The sequence below is a fragment of the Phalaenopsis equestris genome, unplaced genomic scaffold (genome assembly GCF_001263595.1).
Source record: "Phalaenopsis equestris unplaced genomic scaffold, ASM126359v1 Scaffold000670, whole genome shotgun sequence".
NCBI lineage: Eukaryota > Viridiplantae > Streptophyta > Magnoliopsida > Asparagales > Orchidaceae > Phalaenopsis > Phalaenopsis equestris.
Window position 1 is genome coordinate 296,973 of NW_018165110.1, and position 22,488 is coordinate 319,460.

At 32.6% G+C, this 22,488-nt stretch overlaps 1 protein-coding gene across 1 annotated transcript; it reads right to left on the reverse strand.

Annotated features, from left to right (window-relative positions):
- Window positions 1–1,231: 1,231 nt before the first annotated feature.
- LOC110030176 (beta-glucosidase 24-like) lies at window positions 1,232–6,378 on the reverse strand. The gene is made up of 13 exons (XM_020732774.1): window positions 6,086–6,378; window positions 5,828–5,897; window positions 5,063–5,121; window positions 4,856–4,931; window positions 4,664–4,735; window positions 4,499–4,586; window positions 4,125–4,398; window positions 3,882–3,997; window positions 3,455–3,675; window positions 2,607–2,641; window positions 2,171–2,270; window positions 1,987–2,089; window positions 1,232–1,681 (listed from the first exon to the last, which is right to left on the reverse strand). The coding sequence occupies exons 1-13, from the start codon at window positions 6,365–6,367 to the stop codon at window positions 1,423–1,425; spliced, it is 1,755 nt and encodes a 584-aa protein (XP_020588433.1). The 5' UTR covers window positions 6,368–6,378; the 3' UTR covers window positions 1,232–1,422.
- Between the last annotated feature and the right edge of the window lie 16,110 nt (window positions 6,379–22,488).

Genomic DNA, 22,488 nt, shown 5'->3' on the forward strand with positions numbered 1-22,488 from the left:
AGATGCATGCGGTGTCTGATCTACACCATCGATCATTACAAAGATGTATTTCAGTGGACCTCGTTTTTAACCTTTTTTTAAAAAAAAATTTGATCGACGGTGTAGATCAGACACCGCATGCATCTCTGCATGTGGTGTCTGTATGGAATAATTTTTCCTTCTTTTGATGAACATTTTTTATGAGCACGAGATTCACTTTGTAAAAAAAAGTTAGGCGAGGGACAATATGGGTTGACAAAAATACATTTATACCAAATTGATTTGAGGATTATTTTTGTGGCTCTTTATATAAAATAAAATCATTACATTTTTAACCAATGATTCTTTTCGAAACAATTTTTTTTTATTGTTTTGTGTTTAAAATCGTCACCACAGTTCTATTTGGGGAATTATTTTTGTATTATTTTTTAGAAATTATTCTAATGAAAAGTCATTTTTTTCAACCCAATCTGTTAAATTGCACTGCCTGCAAGAAAATTGTTGTCTGAAATTTCTGAAAAAAATAAGTTTTTTATAATTTCAACTACAATTTTATAAAAAATTGATTTTTCCATCACAATTTTATAACTACATTTTTAAAAAAAGTCAGAGTGACCCCAAAATAGACCCAAAACCTTTCAAATAATCATTCCGGGCATTTACATACAAGCCTCACAATTGTTAGGATTTTGCATATCTAAACCTAGCTACAATATTTATTTGCATAAGACTCAAATCTTTAATATTACATCAAAAATATCATTTTTATTTACTTTTAAAAAGTAGAACACACCTTTTATGCATTAATTTTTGACACATAACATTAGAAATTTCCAAGTTAACAAGTAACAACTTTAGTAGTATATAGATGTGATGGCATGATTATACGCTCCAATATTCATGGAAAAGGAATTTTAAAGTGACATTTTGACTTTCTAATTGATTGGATAATTTTAATTAGTTATGTATGTCAAATAAAATTTTGGAATCCTATATTCAAATATAAAATGTTAGGACTACTTAAAATGTCGTTGGGAAAAGCAAGGTAGATTCAGCGTCAGTCATGCCCCCAAATAGAAAAAAAAATATATGTTGTTTTTCATATTGTACCTTCTTGTTTAATCTTTATCAAATGAGGAAAAATATTAAGTCTAGATGATCGGACATGCGAATGACAAGCCTAACACGTTACAATCGTCTTTTCAGCTCACCTTTCCGGGAAAAGAAAACAAAATTTCATACCTCAACAACATTTGTGAAAATAGATCACTTATTCAAGCCTCTTCAACAGCTGAAACTCTTACATACGATAAGAATAACATTAGTAACAGTAGTAGGTGAGCTCATCACCATCCTTATTTGTTCACGAACACATAGAAGACATACAACACAACATATGAAATATAACATTAGCATAATCAAACATAGTCTGCAAATGCATATTTATATTTTAGTAGCAACGACAGGTTGGACGAGCTCCGATATGATGGGAGCGGGGAGTACTGTGGGCTTAGTATTATTTATGTTACGCAGATAACGTTTGAGCCAACGAGAAGATTGCTTGGGAGTCCTCCTTAGATCCGGTTCATGCAAGTTGTCGTAGTTGACGTGGTTCAGACCGAACCTGCATGTATAGCCATCCCTCCATTCAAAGCTGTCTAACAGAGACCACACGAAGTATCCCTTCACATTGGCTCTACTACTGTAAATTTTCAATTCAAAATATATATGTTTAGCTTCATCAATACGAAGATTATGGCATTGACATACATACATACATTGACATTTGTATATACATATATATCGCACTAAATTGACATTTGTATACATTCTAGGGCTAAAATAGCGTATCCCTATAAAGAATCCAGTAATTATTTCGGCACTTTTCTCGTACGTAAATACATAGGAATTTAGGGGTACATATGTAAATCTTATTAATATTATATATATATATATATATATATATGATGGGTAAGACATTGAAGAAGTAAGCTAGCTTTAGCTAACCTTAAGGCATCCTCAAGTTCATGAAGGTGAGAGGTGAGGAACTCTGTCCGGAATATATCTTCAGTAGGTATGTTAACTCCATCATCATTATACGCAAGAACCCCTACATATCAAAACATGTTGTGATAATATCAATATAAATATAAAATAATAATAATAATATGATGTAATAACATAATATCACCATTTTCAGTGATGTAAATCGCAGGATTGTTGTATCTTCGCTTTATGTGCAGCAGAAGCTTTTTTAATCCTTTTGGATACACATTCACCCAACTCTTTGGCTGCATTTCATGTCAAAGAAAAAGAGGTATATTTGCAAAGCTAGTTTTATAATAATTGCCAATATATTATGAATTTATCGTACACATTTAGACAAAATGTATAAATTTGTAAATAAATTATGTTAAAGCTGTAAAAAAATGCTCTTTTTGAATTTTTGTCCTACATAAAAAAATATTACCTCAGAAGTACTGATGCATCAGTGCTCCAATAGGGAGGTGCCTCGTGGTATTATGGTGAGACCATTGCATATGTGACACCTCCTCATTGGAGCATCAGTACTCCTGAGGTAATATTTTTTCGTTCTACATGTTAAAAGATAAATTGTAAGGAATTACCTCTGCGGGTCCGATGGGCACCCCAGCTCTCTCAGCTGCATTCCAGGAAGAGTATTATAATTAATTTACATTTATACAATCAAACAAATGACACACGGGTCAAGGTTAAAACTGCAAATTTTTTGCTTGATTGTGTGTGTTTTTCTCATTATTTATATTTTTTTATAGATTTTTTTTATCTAGATTATTATGTATATGTCTATTCAAATCAATTTCTAATATTTTTTTATCAATACTATATATATATATGTATATATATTTCCCCATAAGGGTTGGAAACTAGGTGTGCTTGATTCAGGTTCGAAGAGCCCGTGCCACGGGATTCGAACCCCAGACCCGATGGACTTATAGTTGTCCCGACTATGAGTCACTATCTTTGCGCATATATATATATATATATATATATATATATGTCTCTTATTCTAATTGGTGGTTTATAAAACTGTAAATTTGAAATCAAATTATATAATTATTTATGTGCTAAATAAATGTTGACACATAACATCATTATTAGTAAGAGAAAAAACAAGTAAAAAAGTATATTTTTTGGCAAAATATAATGGTTGAAAATCCTTTAATTTACCTTGAGATAAATATAAGAGATAGGAAGATTTACATACATACCAATAAATTTTTATGTATTTACAAATCTAACAACTAAACTTTAAATTTTACATATATGTCATGCATCTTGCCTTTGCATGAACAGTTGTATTTTGTTATGCGGTATGAAATTTTATTAAGAAATAGAAACTTTTAAATTTTGTTGTAATTACATAATTAATTAAGTTGTGATTAAAAGAGAAAGTTGACGAAGGCATGAATCACATCATGCCGTGTTGACGTACTTGGCGTGTCGGCCTGTGCGTCGTCAATGCAGGTCTGTGGCTTGATAGTATAATTATACGACTTGTCTTTTACATATCTTGATGTGTAATAGTTGACCCCAATAAAATCATAAGACTCCCTAAGCTTTGCAGACTCTTCGTCCGTGAAGATTGGGAGTCTATCCCCCACCAAAGCTCGCATAGAAAACGGGTAATTACCAAACTTCACCGGATCCAAAAACCTGCTCATTAACCAATAATTAATTAAGCTAAATCCTTGATTAATACATGAAATTAATCCTAAATCATTTCTATATAGAATTCCTCTTAACATTGCACAGCATACAGGTATATATCTGAAGTCATAATCCCCTGTTACTCGACTTAATTGCAAGCTGACCAAATAGTACTAAAAATGTGAGTTTATACTTTATAGTACTTTACTTACCATCCTACATTGAAATCAAGAACTCTTTGTTGCGCCTCTTTATTAAGTGGACTTTCATCATAAGGTTCATACCAATGTGAGTTTACTGTAATTCCCACTTTTCCCCTTTGTTTAGCCTGCAAAAGCAAAAATTAAACTTAAGCATGTCATCTTAATCTCAAAAAGTGCGTGTTAATTAAACTTCTAAAGGGTATATGTGCAAAAACTTTTGGATTTAGCTGCCATGGAAGTATTATAAATTACCTGGTAATGGGTTCTGTAGAGATCTACTGCTTCTGCATGAGCTAAGAGTAAGTTATGAGCAACTTTATAGGGTTCTCTGAGAGAATCTCCAACAGGGCAATTGAGAGGACCAAATCCTGGAATTTCTAAGTCTGGAGTGCAGTGGCCAGGAGCAAACATCCCATAGCCATATCCCATTGAAGCAAACATCCGAGGTTCATTCAATGTGATCCAATGCTTCACTTTATGCCCAAATTCCTCAAAACATAGATTCACATACTGCTTGTAATCATCTCTGTGAAATTTTAGTTAAAATGTTAGATACAATTATTGCATGTTTCTAACCTTTTTATTAGTAAAGTGTCAAAATAGGGTCATTTTAATACTATACTCACACTATCCGTCTGCTTAAAAATCCTCCATATTCATCTTCTAAAGCCTGCGGAACATCCCAATGGAATAGTGTAACATAGGGCTCAATTCCTACAAATATCACCCGCATAAGATTTTGTTAATATTGATTTTATTTTAATTACCATGAATGGTTTTGTTGTAATTACCATGAAGCTTTAGCTCATCAATCAGATTGTGATAGTACTTGAGTCCTTCCTGATTGGGCAGGCCACGGCCCTCTGCAGATTAATTAGTTTGTGTTAATTTAATAAGAAGCTTAATGAATTAATCATGTCAGAGATTGTAATTAAGATCTTAATTAAGATTAGAGAAGAGAATATATTGAGTTATTATAGTACTTGGGAGTACTCTTGGCCAAGAGATGGAGAATCTGTAAGCTTGGAGGCCTATGTCGACTAAGAGCTGCACATCTTCCTGAAGTACAGGTAGTAGAGATTAATCAGTTTAATTAAGATTAATTTAAGTTCTAAGATGGATTTATAAATTCTTTAATATTAAATATACAATATATATATATATATATATATCCAAATGTGTGTTCATACTTTATAGCGGTAGTATGAGCCTGCTCCCGGATCTCCAGTTGACTTATCGACAATTTTTCCTGAAAAAAAGAATCATAAAATAAATGAGTTTTTTCTATATTATTATAGTTAAAAATCACTAATTATTGTAAGAAATGTCTATAATATTGTTCTTTAAAATTCGTGCGGCTGTTCGTATGAATGTGCCTGCTCCATTGCATTAATCCGTCAGCAATTTTATACTTTTTTTCTTAATTAATGTTTGTTTGACTTAAGATTTTAATAACATTATTAATAAAATGATGTAACTTTTATTATCTTAAGTCATAAAAAACTTAATTAGTCACGTAAATTATGATTACTTCTAAAAAAAATCTGATTAATGTAATTTCTTATTTTTAAGTACAACCATTATGTTTAGCATTAAGAAATTCATGTCTTTAATGCAGGTTCAGTTCAGATGTATCTGAAAATTTTTTATATTTCATTTCAAGAAATACTTTACAAATATTACAATTTATACTTATATTTCTTATATGATATTAAAGATAAATATGATTCCATCCGGTAATCAATGTTGTAGACAACAGCGTATATAACATCATGTCGTGTGTTTGATGATATGATGCAATCCAAATCATTATGAACACGTCATCATCCGAACGAATATTTTCTCTAAAAAAGAAAATATTACTTCACCAGATGTTCGAATGACAGCGCAGTATAATCATTGCCATCATCCGCACATCCGTCTCCGTGACATAATAGTGATGCTTTAACTTAGACCTGAAGACTTTTCACAAAACGTATCCCATATGCTTGGTCCTCTCCCTCCTGCCTTTGTTGCTCCTTCCACCTAATGAAAAACCCTCAATGTGAGAGCCAAAAAATTATTATGCACGAAAGGTGCATATTTCGTTGTATTTTTTATTGTATTAGTTGTATTAATACAATCAATACAATCAAAATACAACGAAATTCACAGGTACAAACTCCGCACCTAATAATTGCTTGAGAGAGAGGAAAAGGGAGATTGCATGAAACCTGGAAAGCAGAGCTGGCAGCACCAAAAACGAAGTCAGGGGGGAAGATGTTATGCGGCTTATGATCCAAACTAGAAAATGACTCAATTTCCTCCTCATATAAAGCAACATTATCGTTAATTAACCCCTTAACAACAAGATAATTACGTTTTGAACCAGTTGAAGAAGCTGGAGATACAACCTTCCAAACCCTAGGTTTCCTTAACAGTGAATTACTACTGGCTATGTTCCTCTTAGAAGACAAAGCAGCAGGAAGCTGAGCGTTAACTACAGTTAGAGCCATACTGTTCTCTGGAATGAAGTGCGGTTAAGAGCTGCAGGCTTGACCACTTTGACCGCTTTATATAGGCGCAAGATCCTTTGTATTGAAAGCTCCCCAAGTTCTCCGTCCATAAAACGAGTTTCACATGAAGAGAAAAGCTGACAAAGCTGAATCAGCTCATTTACTTCCCACCAACTCCTTGTTTCACATTTTTCATTATATATTTCATATATTGATACCTACAATTTGATATTTAAACCTATTAAATATGTGCATGAAATGTTGTATTTTACTTTTAAAAAATTAAACATGGCGATATTTTCTTCGTGATGTTATAATTTTTAGTATTATAGATATAAATATGGAAGTTCAAATGTTAGATATATAAATGTGTAAGAATTCTGTGATGTCAGTTAGGGGTGTAAGCGAGCCGAACGCGAGTGAGCCTTGTGTTCGGCTCGATTATATTTCAAGCTAAAAAAGTGTGTTTGTGTTCGACTCGTTTGATTAGCGAGCCGAACACTAACCGTTCATGAACAAAGAGCCGTTTTGACAGTCTTAATCATGTAGTCATAAAATATTAAGAATTGGGACAAGATTTAAAACATCATTTGAATCTAATTTAATAATATTTATTCTATTTTTTTAATTAATACTTTTAATTGATTATAAATCTTGTTGTCTTGTAGCCAATTAATTTTTTTTTAAATATTACTCATCAAATATATATATATTTAAAAAAAATGCTATACGGACATTTAACATTTTTTAAAATATTACTCATCAAATATATATATATTTTAAAAAAGTGCTATACGGACATTTAAGAAGAAAAATTAAGTAATGTCATTAATTAAATTATTGCTCAACTAATTTATAGGTAGCACGGTTTGCCACTATCCATCTTTCACGTGGGCCGGAGCAATTTTAGGGTACGGACCACAGCCTTCCAAAAGTAAATTGACTAGAGGAAATCTTTCTTGCTATTTTAATAAATTGTCTCTAATTATTTATAGGAATTATTTTAATCCCAAAATTACATCACGATTTAGAACAACGTTCAGAATTCACTGATATACAAATATATGAATATTGACAGAAAAATTAAAAAAAAAAAATCCGTTTAGCTAGTAGAATATTCCTCCCGTGTTATTCTGTATTATTCACGTGTTATTGTGGTGGTATTCATGTATTATTGTGTTCTAAGAATATTCCCGGTGTTATAATCACACAATAATACATCAATACTACCACAATAATACTTGAATAACGCGGAATAACACGTGTCAAATATTCTCCTATATTACCGGGCCGCATCTCAGAAAAGCGTGTGTGTTTCCTTGAAGTCACGTGTTCGCATATCAATGGACTCTGAACGTAGCTCTGCGTTAGAAGTCCTGATGTAATATTTACCGAGGAAACCAATCAACAATCTAGAGTACGCAAAAAAAAAAAAAAATAAATAAATATATATATATATATGAAGTAATTTTTTAGGTGTATTGCATAATCATGTACTGCATGTATTTTTGTGGGCATTTACTTACATAGCATCCACTCCTTATGTTTTTACATATCCAAACATCTTAATATTCATTTTTAGATTTACACCCCCCAAATCTTTCACATCACATAATAAATACTACAATTTAATTCTTTTTAAAATGAAATATAATATCCCACATGTGAACCCTCTTGACCTAATCTTCTCCTTGGATTCTTATTATTCCTTTTTATTATCTTAAGTAAATTGTTAATTTGCCATCTGTCATGTACTCATGTGATTATGTAATATGCCCATTTATTGCTATGGACATTTGCATATATACCACCCAATTACTATGAATTTACATATCTAACAGCTAAATTTTGTTTTTTTAGATTTACACCACAAACTTTCATATCAGAAAAAGAATATTACTATTTTAAATTTTAAGAAGTTGGTGTTCTGTTCTGATATATAGTACATTGACTAAAATAAAATAAAAAACTTTTAAAATGTCGTGTTAGAGTTAGCAGTCACGGACAAAAAAGTCTCACATCGGCTAGGTGTAGGGCCGAAAAACATTATATAAATCCAGGGCTGCCCACCACCCCTAAGAGTTCTTTTGGGAGGTGACAAGTGGTATCAAAACAGATTACTGTTTGTTAGGTGTGTGGACTCTTCATGGTCTAGTGGGACCCTCGGTGGAGTCACTCAGTGGAGTCAATCCGTGACGAGGGCATCACGTGATTGAGTGGAGGAGAATGTCACGGACAAAAAGTCCCACATCGGCTAGATGTAAGGCCGAAAAACAGTATTTTAAAATGTCACGGACAAAAAATCTCACATCGGCTAGGTGCAGACGTATTTTAATCCTGAGCTGCCCACCACCCCTAAGAATTCTTTTGGGAGTTGGCGTAGTGCTCTCCCTGCAATTACAAAAATATGCAGCATTTCTTGCATATATATGCATATGATGGCATATATGTAAAATTTAATGTTTAGGTGTTAGATATGTAAATAAACAAACATTGAGCGGCATGTGTGAGAAGTTGACTTTCCAAATAAAGGAAAGTTTGCATTCCAAATTTAAATTCTGAAAACCTATTTATGTTTCACGTATCGTTCACACTTGAACAAAAAAGAATATTCTATTTAAATTTTAATTATGATATTTTTTTTAAACTTTTTTAATAATAATACAATATAAAACTAATTAACTATTAATTGAGTCAGTCATCACACATTCAACTACATAATAGCAACAGATAAAGCTGGAGTCAATATAATAAGTTTAAAAACTAGAGGATACGCACAAATTTTCTTAGTTTTAACATTTTGTTTTATGTCACATCTCAAAAAAGCTCTTAAAGGTGGTGGACAACCCAGGACTTAAATATTATTTTCGGCCCTACACCTAGCCGATGTGAGACTTTTTGTCCGTGACATTCTCCTCCACCCAATCTCGTGACTCCCTCGTCACGAATCGGCTCCACTTAGGGTCTCACTGGACCATGAAGAGTCCACACACTTGGAAGACAGTAATCTGCTCTGATACCACTCATCACCTCCCAAAAGAGCTCTTATGGGTGGGGGTGGGGGGCAGCCAGGAACTTAAATACTGCTTTTCGACCCTACACCTAGCCGATGTGGGACTTTTTGTATGTGACAGCATGCCAAAAATATAAACGAATAACTGATAATCGAGAGCTAAAAGATCAACAATAGAAAAATCATTGGGATATAACTCTGCGAGATGAATTAGCTTTCCCTTATCAAAAGTTGAGAATGAATCACTTCGATTTAAACAAGCAATACAAAGAAGCAATTGGGTACTTGCTTTAGAGAAACAGTAATTCAACTCCTGAAGTTGTATGCCAATCACACTGTAGAACAACTCGGCACGATAATGATTGAAATTTGTAATTTCTTCGCCTCTGCATATTGTTCTCCGTCAAGTCTTAAAAGAGGATTTTATATTTAGAACATCAATTTCAATAACGTTACAAAAGCGGGACACTTCTTGTAATAAGGAATCACATCCATTTTCTTGCATCATTTACAATCGTTGCTTTGATAAATGCACCAATGTCATTGCATTCATAATATCTTGATCTTTTTTTTAAGATTGTGACAATTCATTTATAACTCCTAAAATATCAATTATTAAATGCAACATGAAGACAAAGCCAATACTTTCCATTACATCACTTAAAACACCAACTCAACTAATTGTTGATCATGCAATCTATCCTCTTTTATAATCTCAAGAAGTCAAAGTATAGATGCATACATTTTCATGAGACTAATTAAAGTATAATAATGTGAACTCCAATGGGTGTCTCTAGCTTTGCAAAGTAATTTATTGATTCAAACAATGACTGTTAATTAAATTCTCATTTCTAAGATGTAAGAGAATTTTCTTATGTTGAATGGTTTTAAGAGCATCATTTCTCCTACAAGAAGCTCCAACAGTATTTAAGATTTTTGAAGTGAACTCAAAAAGATATTTAACTTGTCAATGATTTTTTACTACAGCTGCCAAAATTAACTAAAGCTGATGAGCACATAGAATGCTTAAGGATTATCATTAAGAATGAGTGTTTTCAAACTATTGAACTTGCCTCACATCTTAGATGCACCGTCATAGCATAGGCCACGTATCCTATGTAGGCTTGATGAATGTTTATCAAGTATGGATTCAAGAGTTTTTTAAGTGCAACTAAAGTTATTGAGGAAATATGTTCAACTCCAATAAATCTTTCAATTGCTTGCCCCATTTTATCAACATATCTCACAATGACAGCTAAATGTTCCTTCGCTGACCAACACGAGACTCATCAATTGTAATGTAGAAGTAAAAACAATCTATATCTTTCATGATATAAGCTAAAATCTTAATTACTGCAGCTTGTTGAAGTTCTTTTTGACTCTTTGATGAAATTAATTGTAATTATGTGCACGCATTTTTAAATGTAACTCTCTTTATTTCTTCATTATGATTCACAATAAAATGAAATAGCTCTAAATAATTTTTTTGATTAACTGATTCATATGATTCATCATGCTCACGAAATGACAATCCTTCTCGTAGAAGAAATCAAACATAATCAATAGTTGCAGTCAACATAATCATATAATCTTCTTTATTACTCTCATCCTTATTCAACCATATGGTGAAAACACTCTGTACTTAAGGCTTTATTAGATCTTCATATTTTTAGCTTGCCTTACTATGAAGATTGTTATGATCTCCTACATAAGCTAAAAGTTTTTCTTTTTTCTTCCATTTTTTAAATCCTAAAAAAAAAAACGATTCTCTGTCTCCTTGACTTGTACTAACCAATTCTTGAGGCTTAAATAGATAACAATAGAGGCAATATGCTGCACTTTTTTATACGCTATACTATAGATGATCCTCAAACCATTTTGAACTAAATCTCTAAGTAATGTTACATATCACTATTTGAGAAAAATTATGAATTTTTTGTTGAGGTGATCCTTTAAGTAAATATGTTCTTCGTACTCTATCTCTATCATTAACATCATAACTCCATATAGAAGGTCGAAGTCCAGGACAGTCAGAAGATAATCTATATCAATTTCCCTCTTTTTTTTTTCTTTTTGATTAATGATCCATTCACTAAACCTTTATATAAAAATATAAGATCATTATAAATAATTAAAATTTTATAATCAAATACCTTCAACATGAATATTAAAATAACATTTGCTAAACAAACAAATCAATCAAAACCTAATAATTCAATATTTAACATCATATTTTCTCAGTATTGGGAATGATGAGTCGATTAAAGCATGTTATCATAATGAATTATTTATCATTCACAATCTAATTTTTCCTTTTCATTTGGAGCCCGTTATTGTAGGATGCATATCATCTGAAAAAGATTAAGACAATCCCGATAGTTCTGAAAGTCAACTTTTGCCCAGTCAAAACCATCTTGGTTATATTCCTAGCAAAATAATGCACAATTTCTCGGTGATATTCATGACAAATTCATTGTGGTATCATGAGAATTTCTGTGAATACCATCAATTTTCAATATGTGTAAATGTGAGTTGTAAATATAAGCTTGCTAGTCATACTTTTTTGTTACTAATTTTTTCTGTTGAGACTAATTTATTTTTAATTCATTGCTCGCATCTATACTTCACATTCAATCAATCTAACTTCATTTTCTTAATTATATTTGTCTTATATTTAAGCACTATACTTTAGGATGTAGGAAGAAAATTTACAACATACAACTTATGCAAACGACGCCTATGTTACAATTGGTCCATTATGGAATCAAGTATTAGAAGGTGAGATGCCCTTGCTACATATAAGTGAATTTATAGTTCTTATTTCATATTGTATAGAGCAGAACAAAAAGTTTATACAACTGTAATTACAGTAAGAAATACAAATAACAATGTAAATTTTAACAGTGCTAGAGAAATAGATCATACAAATGGAAATCTTCACCAATACGTTCTCAAGATATCTCAAAAATTTTAAAATCTAATGTGTTATTTGTTGAGTGGGAGGAAGCGAGACATAGATGAGGTCATGAGGGTTACCTTAGGTCTCGGGCCAAAAAAAATTTGGGAATTTCAGAGGCCTTTGTACCTGATCCCGTCGATTTTTCCCGTTTGGCATCTACTTAAGGATAGATCCAGGGGAGAAAACGAGAAGAGACGAGGAGTTGAGCTGCTGAGAAGACCAGGATGTAGGAGGGTGTGGCACGCGGCACATGTTGTGTAGTGTCTGGTTTGCTTCGATATCGGTGTACCGCTCCTAAGAATACCGTGGGTCTGTCCATGTATTTACACATGCCAAGATGTATGTCTATTAAAAATTCTCACAAATCGAAAAAAAATTCAATGCCTATGTCATCAAAATAATGTTGATTGGAGACCACTCTTAAGTGGAGTTGAAGAAATAAAAAGAAGCATACAACTATACAAGATGCACCAAAAGATTGCTAAATGTGGTGTACATGCCAGAAAAAGTTTGGTTGGATTAGGCCCTGATGGTGGCTTAAGGGGATACTAGATATTATATAAACTAAGAGGATGTTGCCAATATGGGATGCAAACCTCTAAGGGGATTACTTGGGAGAATAATGAGAAGACCAAAATGGAAATAGACATGATTTAGGAGCAAACATAGTTAACATGGGTTTGGTAATCAATGATATATCTAGTGAAAAAATATCTCACCAATAGCATAATGCCTAGGGCTTGTATTGGCTTATGTTTTTTGTTTTTTTTATTAAGATTGTGATTTTTCTTAAAAATATTAAAGATAATGAACATAATATGCAAAAAAAAAAAAACTACTTTTGATCTATAAATAATATAATTATAATTCTTTTTGAATTATTAGGACCTCATTAAAACCATGTTGTAGAAAAAAATTGTAATAAATAGCTAAATAACTTCATATTTTCATTTGGCATCTTAGAAAATTAATGGGTCATCATTAATTAGTGACTTGCCATAAGGTCATTATGCCACAAATTAGTGTGGCATGGCTTTCATTAAAATTTGGACTTTCTTATTCTTTGATGTAAAGATTCACCAATAGATTTTTTATACATATGGATTGGCTTCTTTTACTCAGTTGCATGATAAGAGGTGCAAAAATGACATATCAAATTTCACATGACTATATTGATGCCTCATCACATATCTGAAAAAAAAAACACATTTCACATTTCATACCACCTTAAGCATATTCATATTACATATCAAATCTCTTAACAATATCATTAATAAAAGAAAAAAACTATTACAAATCTTCCCAAATAAGAATAAAAGTTAATAAAAAAAATCACAATAAATATTAAACATAAGGCTTACAAATAAAAGAAAACATAAAAAAACTATTCATCATCTCGGCTATTTGCAAAGGTCTTCAAACAGATTCATTGAAGATTGAGCCAATTTAAGACTGATTCGAGCGCAGACGTCCCCCCTCTTTTTGTATATAAATAAAAAACAAATAAAACATTTTTCTATTTTTGGTAATTATTACTTTATTTGGATGACGTGTAGTCCCGTCTTATCAATCGTATCAGCGATGTTTCGACTTCCCATATATCATTTCCCACGTGTACATGTACTTATGGGGTTGTGCACTTGTTGAGAGCTCTTGTTCATTTTTTTTACTCATTCCTTTTCTTCCCCTAGTTGCGTCGTCGTTTCTTACTTTCTTTAGGTTTCATCGTCATTTCCTTCTTCTTTCTTGTCTAACGCAATAGACTCCATGGTTCAGAAATACTATCTGGAGTCGTTCAGTTCGATTCCTACCACAAAGGTTTCAGTTCTCTCTGCAGCAGACGTAGAGGAGATCCAAGATCATTGTGTTCTAGATCCCACAATTCTCCTGCAACCGACTGGCAGCCATGAACGGTCCACGTATGATTTCTCTCCTGACCTAGTCTTCTACAAGGATCATTTTAAGATGGGTCTTCGACTGCCGTTTTGTCGCGAGCTACGTTCAATCTTCAACTGCTATGGCATTATTCCTGCTCAAATCCTTCCAAACTCAATTGCCGCTATCGTGGCCTATGCGCTCTTCTATTGAAGGACGAAGATCCTGTGGTCGATCGAACTCTTCAATCATTTTTCCTCCTTTTGAATTGGTCGCGATGGTCACATCCAATTTGTCGTCGGCGTCAAGATTGAACAGTTAGGGCTAGAGAATAAGGTGAAGGATTGGAAGACGGAGTTCATAATCACTACATGTGCGGGGGGGATGGGCGATCCACACTTCTCTTACTGAAGGCAAGGTGAGAAAGTAAAGACCCTACTTGGTAACGTTCGGGACCACAGGGTGTTGATCGTGGGCTAGCGTCTCTCTCTGTTTCAATACCTCGACCCCATTGCGATCGAACGAATGAGATCACTGATGATATGGAAGTCCCTCGAGAGAGAGAGCTGTCTTTTGCCTTTGAAGTGGCCCCGTGAGAGGGCAGTACCCCCTCATTTAGCAGAGGTCGGAGGCAGACCGACTCGGTCAGGTCAGCCGAGGGGAACGTTGAAGGTTGTTATCACTTATCCTCTTGTTTAGTCGCGTGCAAAATGCATTTTCATGTATTTTATGTAATTTTTTAGGTTATTCGGAAGGGAGTGAAAGGGACTCTTCCAGTTCTGCTCTGTCTTCCTGAATCCAGAGGCCCATCGATGCTTCAATTGGCTGGAGGAGTTCTAGCAGCGACCCATGAGCGAGCCCATCGATGCTTCAATTGGCTGGAGGAGTTCTAGCGGCGACGCCATGAGCGAGGTGAGGCGAGTCTCGCCTACCACCCAATCTGCCATGTATTAATTAATGATTAGTTAATTATTATAAGAGACCATTAATTAATTAACTATACTAAATTAATTTAATTAACCTTATTTTTAATTATGCTTCACTATTTATACTTAATTTACCTAGTGAGTATGACCTTGATTTAATTAGTTGGGCTGATTAAAATTTAATTAATTATACTATTTTAGGATAATTAATTAATAAATTATTTAATTATAATTTAATTGGAGCAATTTAATTAATCCTTAATGATTAATTATAGTCTTAATTAAAGTTTATATATTTTTTTAGCCCACATTTTTTTTATTTTTCTAATTTTCTTATGATTTTTTTATTACTAATGAATAAAAATATATAAATATTGCAGAAATCATTACTTTCTTTTGCACGCCTGCGACAAAAATTGCTTGCAGTGCGACAAACTGATTATTGGACATGTCTCTTCTTCTTTAGTCACCGCAGTCCTCAAGTGCTTCTCATGGGCAAGCAATATATATATATATATATATATACATACCACTCAACTTATGTATTTGCATATCTAACATTTCAAATATCTTAGTATTATAAACTTATATCTACATATATACATATATATATGAAAAGATGTATTTTAATTTTAAATGGATAACAAAGGTGATGTTTTTTTATGTGGAGCTAATGATTTGAGAAATGCAATATGAATGCTTTGGTGTTAGCTATATAAATACATGCATAGTTTATGGTTTTTATCTTTAGTGAAACCCTATATGAAATAGGTTAGTATGAAAGGTGGTCCATAGAACGCGGATTGACATATAACACACACATGTGTGCTTAGCGCCCTACGGCTCCAAGCCCCCTATTATAGTAAGTCATGCTTATATATGGGTGTATGAGTGGAGCGATTATTCCATGCGTTCACCGTATGCAGCTGCGTACGGTGAACCAATCACCTTTTTAAATTAAAAATGGGCTCCACTGATATACAAGTTTGGTACGGAGAATTTTGATTGGTTCAACGTAAGCATCTCTGCGTGAACGTATGCAATAATTTTCGTATTAGTGAAGTTAATATATGTGAAATTTTGTTTGTATAATTTTAATTTCATTTTTTGTCCCCTATTGATTTTAGTGTTTACCATGTCAACCTATAAAAGAGTTAAGTTAGAAAAAAATGCCCTAATATTCAACCTATGCAAGAAAATCATCTTAGCATCCAATCTAAACAAAAAAATAACATCACATAAATAAATAAATGAAGTTGAAAATCAAATGATCAAGTGAACTAAACTAATCTAGGTTGAGTGACATAACATCCATTTAATGTGCATGCATGGCCAATGAGGTGAGACTGGACTACCAATGAATAAATTTAGTTTAAATGAATAATAAAGTATATTTTGATTGATCTTAGTTGGTGTTTAATTAATTTGTGCTATATTTACTTTTTGTTTATTTGAACTTTTAGGTGAGTTGATTTTTCAGTTGGATTAAGTCCCCTGCTGCACAAAAAAAAAAAAAAAAAAAAAAAAAACATAACTACAATACTACACAAGTTATTATAATTTAAACTTAGATATAAATATATATAACATATAATTATATAAATAATAAATATGATATATTATTATATAAATAATTATATCCATTTTTTTTTAATTTCGAGCAAAACAAGTCGAACAGAGCGAACAAAGAGTTGTTCGTGTTCGACTCGATTATAATTCGTGCTTAAAAAATTGTTTGTGTTGGGCTCGTTTACTCAACTGATGAACCGAACACGAACTGTTCACGAACAACGAACTTTTTTGACAACCCTATGGTGACCCTCATAATGTCTTTAATGCTAATAATTTCACGAGTCATTTACATTCATATCACACAATTCTCATTTATTTATCCTTCCAACACCTAAACATTCATATTTACATACGTTCAGCTCAAATCTCTAACATCAAATCAACATAGATACATTTTTGTATAAGTTTATGACATGAATGTATTATAAATGTAAATATAAAATTTTAGGCTTTGGATATGTAAATACATAAAACTTTGTGTGGTAATGAATAATATTCTCACAAAATAATTTTTATTTTAATTAACAATAATTATTTTGTTTAAAAAATAAATAAGATGTATTAAAGTTAATATGACAGCTCTGAAAGAAGTGTGCGGTCCAGCCCTCTTTAATGAGTTCGTCCTCGTTGCCTCGTTGGCACCACATAATTGCTCCGATTATTGTCTTCCTAATTTTCTAATTATTATTTAATGTAATTAGAACCAATTTCCAGTTCTTCTAGAAAGTCGTTCTGGGTCTTTTTTTAATTTATAAAATAATTTAGGGAAATTTACAGGCATATTAAACAATTATAATGTATTTACACATCTATCACATAAATTTTAATATTTAGATTTAGAACATTTTAGTATTAAATCCGGATACATCGTCAACAAATATACATCATCTGACATGAATCTTAAGATATGATATGAATTTTGATATGAATTTTAAGATATGATATGAATTTTGAGGGTAATTTTTTAGCATGAAACATTCAAATTTTGACTAAAAGTCATTCTGATCTTAGATTTTAGCAAACTTATGGTGAATCTTCATAGATCAACTAGACTGACCAAATGGTACCAAATTCTATCAATTCCAAGTCAAAACAAGGCCATATCAAGCCAAGGTCATATCAAGCCATCAAACCACTTTTAGAACTTTTACGAGCAAAATTAGATGGTTAGATTGATTCTGAATTAGACATGGTTATAGTCAAATTAAGTGCTTTGCGAGAAGAATCCAATGAATTTAAGATTGCTCGATTCTGACATTAATAAGACACTGAAATATTCATTGAATGTAGTCCGATCGAGGGGATCTCTCCCGGTCTTCTGATCAGTGGTCTGGATTTCTTTCTTATTTGCAACATGAACTCTAGTCCAACCTCTTGAGAGGGGGACTAGACCATGGACCAGAGGAAGCCTAGAGCCTGGAGAACAGAGAATTGAATTTAAGGATTTTGCATAGACGATATGACAAACTCCTTCTACTCCTAAAGCCACCAACCATCGTCGACCACTGCTCCAACAACCAATGCCGCCAACTCAGGTCAACGCCGCTGGCCAACTCCGACCACCGACACTGGCCAACTTTGCCCACCATCAGTCGTTGTTTCCTCCGGCTAACTCTCGTCGCCATCAACCTCCTGCTCTTGTAGCTGTCAACCATCATTAACCAACGCTCGCCAGCAACCGCTTACAACAATCAACATTTTGCGTCCTCAATCATTGACCACCATTGACCGTTACTCACTGGTCGCTGTCAATCACAATCATCTGTCGTTTGCTCCTAACGACGAACACCGTGCGAAGCAAAATCAATGTTGCAGAGTCACGAAGCAACTTAAGAAATAATGCATCATCCTGAATGTCATGTCGGCCCTGAAGATAGTGCACCGAAGCTCCAATAGTTACTCCCTGCTACGACCGCTTCCTACCGCGCAACAACGAGCTCCTCCTTTCACCAGCTTTGTAACTCGAAAAAATTATGTAACATTTTCCCATCTATAAGACAACAGGTTGTGTATGTAATCACCAAAGTGATGTGTATGTAAATTTTCTTATATCCAATTTAGTCTAATACGTTTGTTGAGAAGAGAGATGTAAAATCAATTTATCAAATAAGGTTTGTGATCCGTATGTTGATAATGTTGAACATATTGTCGAAGATTTTGATATTGGATGCATTGCGGATTTGGGATCAATTAACATACAATAAATAGAAGGGCAATTTACATGCATACGACCCAATTCTTTCGTATTCACATATCTAAAATCTAAACTTCAATTATTGCATTTCACCCATATCTTTCATATCACATCAAAAATACAGCAACGTTAACATAGGAAATATGACATGTATGTAAATGTTGATGTTTCGGTGTTAGATATGTAAATACAAAAGAATAATGTGTCATGCACGTAAATCTTCCTAAATAGAAATAAAAGGTGAAACTGCGGCTAATTAGAGAATAAGACCACAAAGCAAGGCATTGCCTCAATATTTGATTTAGTCAAAATGGCTCATTATTTGAAAACAACCCCGTGTTCGTTATGTTAAATGACTCTTACTTGATTCGTTCGCTAAGTAAATGAGTCATCAAAAACATTTTCGACCGAAATATTGCCAGTTAAAATATCGTTGATGAATTAAGCAATCTGAAATTTCTTCAGAATTAGGGTTTCCGACAAGCGAGAAAGTTGTGGTCATTCGCCCATCCGAAAGCCCTCAATTTTCTAAAATCTGACGGCTTATTATTTGTTTTCGATGTATTTGACCACGAGAAAAAAGCTGAAATTTTGTGGTGATTAGATAATACATAGTTTAGTTTGTTTTTAATAGTTGTATCAAATTAATCAAATTAACATAATACATGGGATTGAGTTAATCTTAATTAGATTAATAGAGAATTCATTGAGTTTTGACTAAAATATTGGGGCATTTACACACATGCACAAAATCCTTATATATTTATATATCTAACACTAAAGTTTCATATTAACATTAAAATATTGGGGCATTTTAATATTTAATGGTTATTCTTTATAATTTATGGAGTACCCACATTTGATTAGATAATACATAGTTTAGTTTGTTTTTAAGAGTCTTTGTACCAATTAAATCAAATTAACATTATACATGTGTTTGAGTTGATCTTAATAAGCCTAATAGCGCTCTGATTAAGATATTGGGGTTGTTGAATTCAGATTTGCTCTATGAATCACACCCAATGGATAAAACTATGGGAATCATGAGGGAAAAGTAGAGAGAGAGAGAGAGAGAATGAGAGGAGAGAGAGAGAGCACGGGGACTTGACCGTAAAAGCAAAAAAGAGGTACTTTTGAGTTCTTTGACTCATTTTATGTATCGAAAATACCTGTCTGCCTTTAATTTAATAAGGGGTTACATGACATTTTTTTTTTCACGTATTTTCATATTTGTAATTGATTTAGGCATCTTTTTTTTTTTTTTTTTTTTTTTTTTTTTTGTATCTAGGCTATTGTATGGTCAGTGGCATGGATGCCCATTTATGATTGCCCTAGATGCCCTTTAGGACGTCTGGCAGACCTTCGATCGACTGGCAACCCTACGGATGTCTGTTAGCCTTTCGGTCGTCTGGCAAACCATTAGTCATCTGGTAGACCTTCAATCGACTATCTGACTCTTCTTTGGCGGTGGTTGACAGAAGTGACCATTTGATCGGTCGACGGGTTGTAGGGCCACCGTGTCGTGAACAGTGGGAGATTGAATGGATTGCAAGATGTGAGAGATTCTTGGACGTGTAGTGACATCTTTCCTCGAAGCCTTCTCTATTCGGCCATCACCTCGTCTCTCTGTGTCTTGTAGTATCATCCCTGAAGTTGTGCACTTATAACAATTAAGCCTATGGCTGCAAAGTTGTTGACACTGAAGAGGGTCTCATTGGAGTTGTTTACGCAGAGATCTATGCGGGTGAGTCGTCGTGTGAGTTTAAGGTGGCCGGTTGGTTGAATGAGGTCGCTGACCAGTTGGGCTGAAGTAGCCCGAAGGACTTTCTAGAAGGATTAGAAATTGGCTACATTGAGAATGGGTCGTGTACTTATCACTTCAATCTTTGGCATCATATAACAATATCATTATCACTTAATCTTTTAAAAGTAAAATATAAATTTTCATGCATACATATTAAATATTATGATGTGATAAATGTAAATATTAAATTTTAAGCGGTAGATATGTAAATACATTAGAATTGTTTAGTATGCTGGTAAATTTCCATAAAATATTTTAAATTAAAAAAAGACCCGAAGAACTTTCTAGAAGGATTGTACAGTTCATTCAGACCGGTCTTATCTATCTAATTTTGATGTCCTTTATTTATTTTTTAAGCAAAATAATTATTTTTGATTAAAATAAAATAAAAAATTATTAAATGAGATCATTATTATGAATTCAGATTGGGAAGGGAGATGTAAGATCAACTTATAAAATGAAATTAAATAAATTTATATAAATAGCACACACTTTTTATGTATTTACATAACCAAAACTTTAAACTTTATATTTACATTTATACGCATAAAAGTGTGTATTTCATTTTTCTTAGAAATAGTGATAGTAGTATTTGGTTTGATCTTAGAGATTTAAGTTGAGCATATGCAAATATAAATGTTTAGGGGTAGATATGTAAATAAATGAGAATATTATATTTACACTTATAAATATATTGTATGGTTACCTAAACATCATGTCTAAGCATCAAAAAATGAGAACAAAAGCTTAGGGTCCGTTTGGGACAGCTTATTTGGTGCGATGGCGTTTTGAAAACGTATCTGACATGCTTGGGTAAACTGTGTTTTGGTAGTTTATGCGTTTTCAAAACGCTGGAAACAACTTTTTCACACTGCACATGTCTAAGTGCGGTGCAGCTTTCTGGCTGCGGTCTAGCTTTTCCAAAAAAAAATAAAAATTTGTAGTAGTTATCGCACCTAGCTTATCTGCAGATTATTCAATAAGCTGCAGCTGCCCCAAACAGACCCTTAGTCTCCTCTAAAAAATTTCATCTTTTTTAAAAGGAAAATTTTTTTTTTTTTCAATTAATCCAAATGAAATAATAGAATCAATGAAAAGCACTAAATTTTAGAACTTAATTTGTTAAAAAGATATAGAGTGTCTTCTTTCTCTTATCTACATTGCATGCACATCTTTCTTATTTATTAAACTAAGGCCTTCTCTCTCCCATCTTTCTCTTATTCATTATAAAAATAATGTTACACCCTCCATGCCTCAAAAAGTTGACATCCTAAATTAATTTGAAGATTTATGAAATAATATGAAGAATCTCTATTAAACCATAGAATGAAGATGAGATGCTATTGATAAGAAATGGATTATATTAGATTGAAAATAGACATTTAAATTATATGGGTTTAAATTTTAAATTTTATAATACACTCATCTAGAATGAATTTCTATTTTATATATAGGAAAATTTATATACATGCCATAAAATTATAAATGCAATAATGTAGAGCACCAAAAGTTTTATATTTATATGTATTATAATCACATCAACACCTATAAACAACAAAAGGTATGTTTCACTTTAGAAAGGTTAGTATTGGTGGTAGTCAATTGAGTGCTATACACATAAATTTTAAAATTCAAGAGTTAGAGATGTAAACACATAAGAATTATTTGAATTTATTTAAATAAATAATATATGTTTATGTGTGTTCAAAGAGAGATAGCTAGTAAAAGAGATTTTCTAAAGCAATTTATTTTCTTACTAATATAATTTATAATCAATA

Excerpts from the sequence above, each read along its gene's own strand:
- LOC110030176 (XM_020732774.1), bottom strand. The coding sequence starts at position 6,367 with ATGGCTCTAACTGTAGTTAACGCTCAGCTTCCTGCTGCTTTGTCTTCT. Across the intron at positions 4,587-4,663 it reads TGATGAGCTAAAGCTTCATG|GAATTGAGCCCTATGTTACA; the intron begins GTAATTACAACA and ends TGATATTTGTAG. Across the intron at positions 4,399-4,498 it reads TTTTTAAGCAGACGGATAGT|AGATGATTACAAGCAGTATG; the intron begins GTGAGTATAGTA and ends AAAATTTCACAG.